General features: G+C 49.4%; 1 protein-coding gene across 1 annotated transcript; it reads left to right on the top strand.

The window, feature by feature from the left end:
* The first annotated feature begins 264 nt into the window (after positions 1 to 264).
* On the top strand, positions 265 to 4,010 carry LOC121012024 (cystatin-C-like). Its single transcript, XM_040446786.1, has 3 exons — positions 265 to 486; positions 2,934 to 3,047; positions 3,911 to 4,010. Exons 1-3 carry the CDS (start codon positions 265 to 267, stop codon positions 3,992 to 3,994), a joined length of 420 nt encoding a protein of 139 aa, XP_040302720.1. The 3' UTR covers positions 3,995 to 4,010.
* The last annotated feature ends 1,027 nt before the right edge of the window (positions 4,011 to 5,037 follow it).

Raw genomic sequence — 5,037 nt, 5'->3', positions numbered from 1 at the left:
TCTAGCAGTAGAGAACAAAATAATAATAAAAAATACAATTTAATAACAGGTTGGCTAGGGAATAAAAAAATAGGAGAGGACAGACAACAGGTCCTGACAGGGACAGATTGAAGGTGAAGTGGAAGGGAGTGGAAGAGGAGGAGCCTGGGAGGGGTGGGCAGCTCCAGGGTGGGGATAGGGGAATAAAAGCAGGGTGACCAGAGAGGTGGTGATCACTGGCTCTAGATCTCTCCCTTCTGAGCTTCCTCCGCCTCTCAGCACACTATGGCCCAGCGCCTGCACAGTCCCCTGCTCCTGCTGGCTGCTCTGGCCCTGGCCCTGGCTGTGAACTCCCAGAGAAACTCCAAAGTCGGAGCCCCATGGGATGCAGATGTCAATGACAAGGATGTGCAGGAGGCACTAAAATTTGCCCTCAGTGAGTACAACAAGGCAAGCAACGATGAGAACCACAGCCGTGTACTGCAGGTGAAGAGTGCCCAGAAGCAGGTGAGTCCCCTCCACCACCCAAGTGCCCCTGGTAGAGCTGTGGGGACTGGGCCCTGAGCAGAGGGGTGTGGCCTCATGGCATGGCCATCGTGTCCCCTCTCTGTCCCTGTGTCTGGCTGGAGGGGTTGCTCTCTGACACCCTAGCAGGAGTACTGGGACAGAGGACACTCCAGTGCTTCTCAGCAGGCTGTGTCCAGTCTTTCGTGTTCACCACAGCCCTTCCCCTACAAGGACACCAGAGTGCCTGGGACCCAGGCTGCAGACCAGGTCACAGCAATGGCCTTCTTTGGTGATTTCAAGTGCCAACCTGGCCAGAGAACAGAAGTGTGAGGGTCAGGACCCCTGTCCAGTCCCCTTACATCTGTGCCCCAGCCTCACAGGACACGGACTTCAGTGTGAGCTGTCAATTAAATGGTCACAAGCAGAGGAAAATCAGGCCCCACACTTGGCTGCCCTCCTGACTCTGCCACTGAATGACTTTTTAAGCGCTTTTTCCTTTAACTTTTTATTGGAGCACAGTTTAAGACTTGCAGAGCAATTGCAACAATAGTTCATAAAATCCCTTTATATTCCTACCTAGATTATCAAATGTTGTATGTGGGATATATGCATTTGTTTTTCCGAACATTTTGAATTAACACCTCAGTGTACATTTCCTAGAAGCAAGGGCATTTTCTCACATGACCACAACACAGTTTTGGAAATCAGAATCAACACTGATACAATCCTCCAATCCACAGACCTCATCCATATGTCACTGATTGTCACACTGATATCCCTTATACCCAGGATTGCCAGGTCACGTGCAGCAGCCTCTGTCCTGCAGCTTCCTTTACTCTGGAGCAGCCCCTCCATCTATGATCTTGACATTTTTGAAGGGTCTGGCCCATTGTTTTTCCTACTGGGGCTCAGTTTGGATTGGACTGATGTTTCCCTGAGATGAGATTCAGGTCATGAAGAAGTGGTTTGTCCTCCCTGCCTCCCCTCACCAGGTTCCTCTAAACTAACCTACGTTCTATGTCCTCATTGTGCAATGGAGTTTAGGGCCCACACCAATCATCCTCTATTAGGCAGGGCCCTTTGTTCCCTGAGCACCCATGTTGTCAGCAAAGACAGATAGGGTGATGAGCTAGCCTGTGGTACCCAATGTATCCCTGAGCAGAGGAACTGGCGTAAAAATCCAAACCTGTCCTCAGATCCTGGAGGAAAGGCCCAAAGTGTTGATTCCTTTGACAGGTCGCATCCATGGCAGCAGCCTCTTGGATATGACATCTCATTCCCCACCCAAATATTGCCTCATCATCACCAACATCCAGAGGTAGAGGTGTCATGACTGGGGTAGAAAGAACCACAACTACCTTGCCTCTTCTAGCCTGTCCTGGAGATCTGGTTAGATAAAGAGTGTAGTCATCAGAGTCCATAAGGGGGTGGGAGGGAGTCTCAGGAAGGGCCACTGGGCTTTGCAGACTCTAAGGAAGGTGACGATTTGGGCCAGCTGACCTGGGGCCTATTTGAGAGTAGAATAGAACCTCACAGCAATGAAAGCCAGCATTTAGGGCTCATCCTCCTTCTCTTGAAACTTCAGAAGGTGGGCCCAGAATAGACCATTTCTTCTCCTGCAGCATTTGGCTGGCACTGTGTCCTTTGGATGGGGCATGTGCTCCCTGTTCACTGGTTCCCTGCCAGTCTGCTCCTCTTAAGTGTGGCCTCTCCTGCAACCTCAAATGTAAAAGACAGGCAGGTGTGTGACACACTTTAGAAATATCCCCATCATAAATAAAAGTTAAAACATACGACGACAGGGCCAGCCTTTTATTAGCTTAAAATGTATGTATGTATGTGTGCATGTGTATGTGTGAGAGAGAGAGAAACAGAGAGAGAGAGACAGAGGCATAGAGACAAAGGGAGAGAGGCGTCTCATTTCCTAGTGTGAACTGAGGGAATAAATAAACCGAGCTGCATTGAGGAAATGTAAATATCTATGGGGTTGACCCATGTAACTGGAACTTAGCTTACATGTATCCATTACATGACCGTCTTCCTGAACCTGATCCAGAATCTGTTGCAGCACAAGAGCTCTTACTGTGGGCTTAGTCCCTGCCCTGGCTCCTGGCGAGGGAGAGGTTTATTAACCCAAGCCCTGCTGGCTCCCCAGACTGAGACTCCCTCTCCAAACCCAGTTAACAGAATTTTGGTCCCTGGCTTCCACCTTCCATCTTACTGCTTCTTGCCCTCTGTCAGCCTGAGACCTTGTGGAACTTCTCTGTGAATCAGTTACAAAGTTGCTTGTTTATAGCCACTGGGCCAGCCCTCAGGAGGTGGCTGTGAGTTTCTGGGGTACCTGTTTTGGCAGCATAAATGCTGGTGTGAGGGCCCGATAGCAGGAGGGTAACTTGTATGTAAAATTATCAGGTGTTGTGAGAAAACCCTGCTCTCCCCATGTACAGGTTGTGGCTGGAATAAACTATTTTCTGGATGTGGAGATAGGCCGAACCAAATGCACCAAGTCCGAGCCCAACAAAGAGAGCTGTCCCTTCTATGAACAGCCAGACTTGCTGAGGGTATGTGCCTGATGGGGGCCAGGGGCAGCCAAGCAGGGAGGAGGGGTGGGAGTGAGCCTGTGTCTGTGGGGTGCAGGTGTGAGTGCTCCGGCTAGGGGTGTGCAGGTGTCAGTGTGTGGGTAGGGGAAGGGTGCATGTGTTTGCATGCTACTAATTCGAATTTATATGGGGAACTTTGCCTGGAAAAGTGGAGCTTCATGTGCTTTGGGGGCAGTTGCTGGTGGGACAGAGGAAGCAGCTGTGGGGTGTTTGCTGGGGAGAAAGAGGCCTTTAATCTCTGCCTCAGCTGCCTGAAAAGACTGGAAATTCGAGGCCTGTGAGGGGCAGAAACCCTCTGATGCTGCCCTAGGCCTGGCTGGTTCTTGGGGATCTTGTCTTTGCATGAAATTTGCACTTCTTTTGTCTGCCAGCCCCCACACCCTACTTCCTTCGCACGCGCCTGTGTGTGTGTGTGTGTGTGTGTGTGTGTGTGTGTTTTAGTCTTGGTCACAGTCCCTGGATCCCTCCCTCTGCACCTGTCCTAGTGTGGCCCACTGGAAGTCAGGGAATTTGGGGGCAGTGCCCTGGCTATCGGGGGCTCTGGGGCCTTCCACAGGCTTCTCCTAAAAGGGCTGTGGGGGTACATTGACCAAGTAGCAACCTGTGGGTGGGGGTGGGGGCAGGATCCAACCTCCTGGATTTGAAGCCATGGGCATGGTGACCAGGACGTAATGCAGAGCCCTGCATAGTGTTATGGGGTTTTGTAGGGTGGGAGCTGAATGTCCAACCTCCACCATTCTCCATCTGCTCTTCTGACTTCACCAGGCTGGGCATTTTCCTTTTGGACTGTAACAATAACTGTCCATTTCTTTTCCTTTTCACAGAAAAAGCTCTGCTCCTTCCAGATATACACTGTCCCCTGGCTGAGCGAGAAATCCCTGGTGAAGTCCCACTGCCACGATGCATAGAGGACCCCGTGACAGGCCCCTTCACACTATCATCCTCCTTGTAGAGCTGCTAAGCTTTTGACCCTGCCCAGGTGAAAGTCCCCTTAGCGTGCCAGCACCAGGAGACAAATAAAGGGTTATAGGGCATTTTTGGACAGCTTAGTGACTCTACCTCCTTTCTTTTCATTGCTTTCCAAATGCACCAGATATAGTGCAAGTGTTCTGCTCTATCTTAATCAATAAACACTAACATCAGCTAATTTTGGCTTATTCATTATCTTAGATATATACACAGAAGAATGGTTTGAGTAATTCCTTTAAAAAGAGCTCCTGGTCCCAATGGCTCTAGAAGGCAGAGGAAGAGCTGAAAGCTGACAGGGCCATGGTGGGACTGTGAGGGGAGCATGCTATCATTTCTTAGGATGATTGAATCAGAGACAGGCTGGGAAACCAGCCCTTCAGCTATGGTAATCACACAGGGAAAAGGAGGGGACATAAGCTGCTCATTCTGGAGACTTGACTGCTGTGTTTGAAAAGAATTCAGAACAGGAATGGGCAGAAGGAAGAGTTCAGATAGAACCCATAGCCTAGGGCCACCCTGAACAGGGCTCTGCCAGGAAATAAAGTTCAACCATGTGTGCTGAGCCTATCACACTCCTGTTGTGATTTTCACTGGTAAAATACCCTAGAGACAAAATAAATATTGATTTATGCCTACCTTTTTGTTCAGGCACCTACAGAAGACAAAGACTAAAAGTTTAAGTATGTATATGTAACTGACTGTGGAAATACCAATTAGAATCAAGATCAGTCAAGGTCAGAATCAGCTCGGTTACATTAGAAAGAGTAAAACCAACTCCACATCACTGTCTCAAGACTGTGTCCTTAGAGCTGCCTCTGGGATCAAGAAAAGCAAGAGGAACACATATCCAAGGACAGCTGTAGGTGTGCTGAGTCTTCTGAGTGCTCAAGTTCAGGTCATGGATCAATTGGTGGTCCTGTCTTTTTTATGACATTCTCCAACACTCAACCCCTCATGACCCTCTCTTACAATCTCATAGTCC

Source organism: Herpailurus yagouaroundi, unplaced genomic scaffold, assembly GCF_014898765.1.
Source record: "Herpailurus yagouaroundi ecotype Mexico unplaced genomic scaffold, PumYag 196, whole genome shotgun sequence".
Classification (NCBI taxonomy): Eukaryota; Metazoa; Chordata; class Mammalia; order Carnivora; family Felidae; genus Herpailurus; species Herpailurus yagouaroundi.
Note: the sequence above shows the minus strand (reverse complement) of the source record. Positions and strands in the feature narration are given on the sequence as shown.

What these genes read in the sequence shown, in the direction of transcription:
- LOC121012024 (XM_040446786.1), top strand. Translation starts at nt 265, where the DNA reads ATGGCCCAGCGCCTGCACAGTCCCCTGCTCCTGCTGGCTGCTCTGGCC. An exon ending in TGAAGAGTGCCCAGAAGCAG is followed by an intron (nt 487 to 2,933) that starts GTGAGTCCCCTC and finishes CCCCATGTACAG; the next exon opens with GTTGTGGCTGGAATAAACTA. An exon ending in AACAGCCAGACTTGCTGAGG is followed by an intron (nt 3,048 to 3,910) that starts GTATGTGCCTGA and finishes TCCTTTTCACAG; the next exon opens with AAAAAGCTCTGCTCCTTCCA.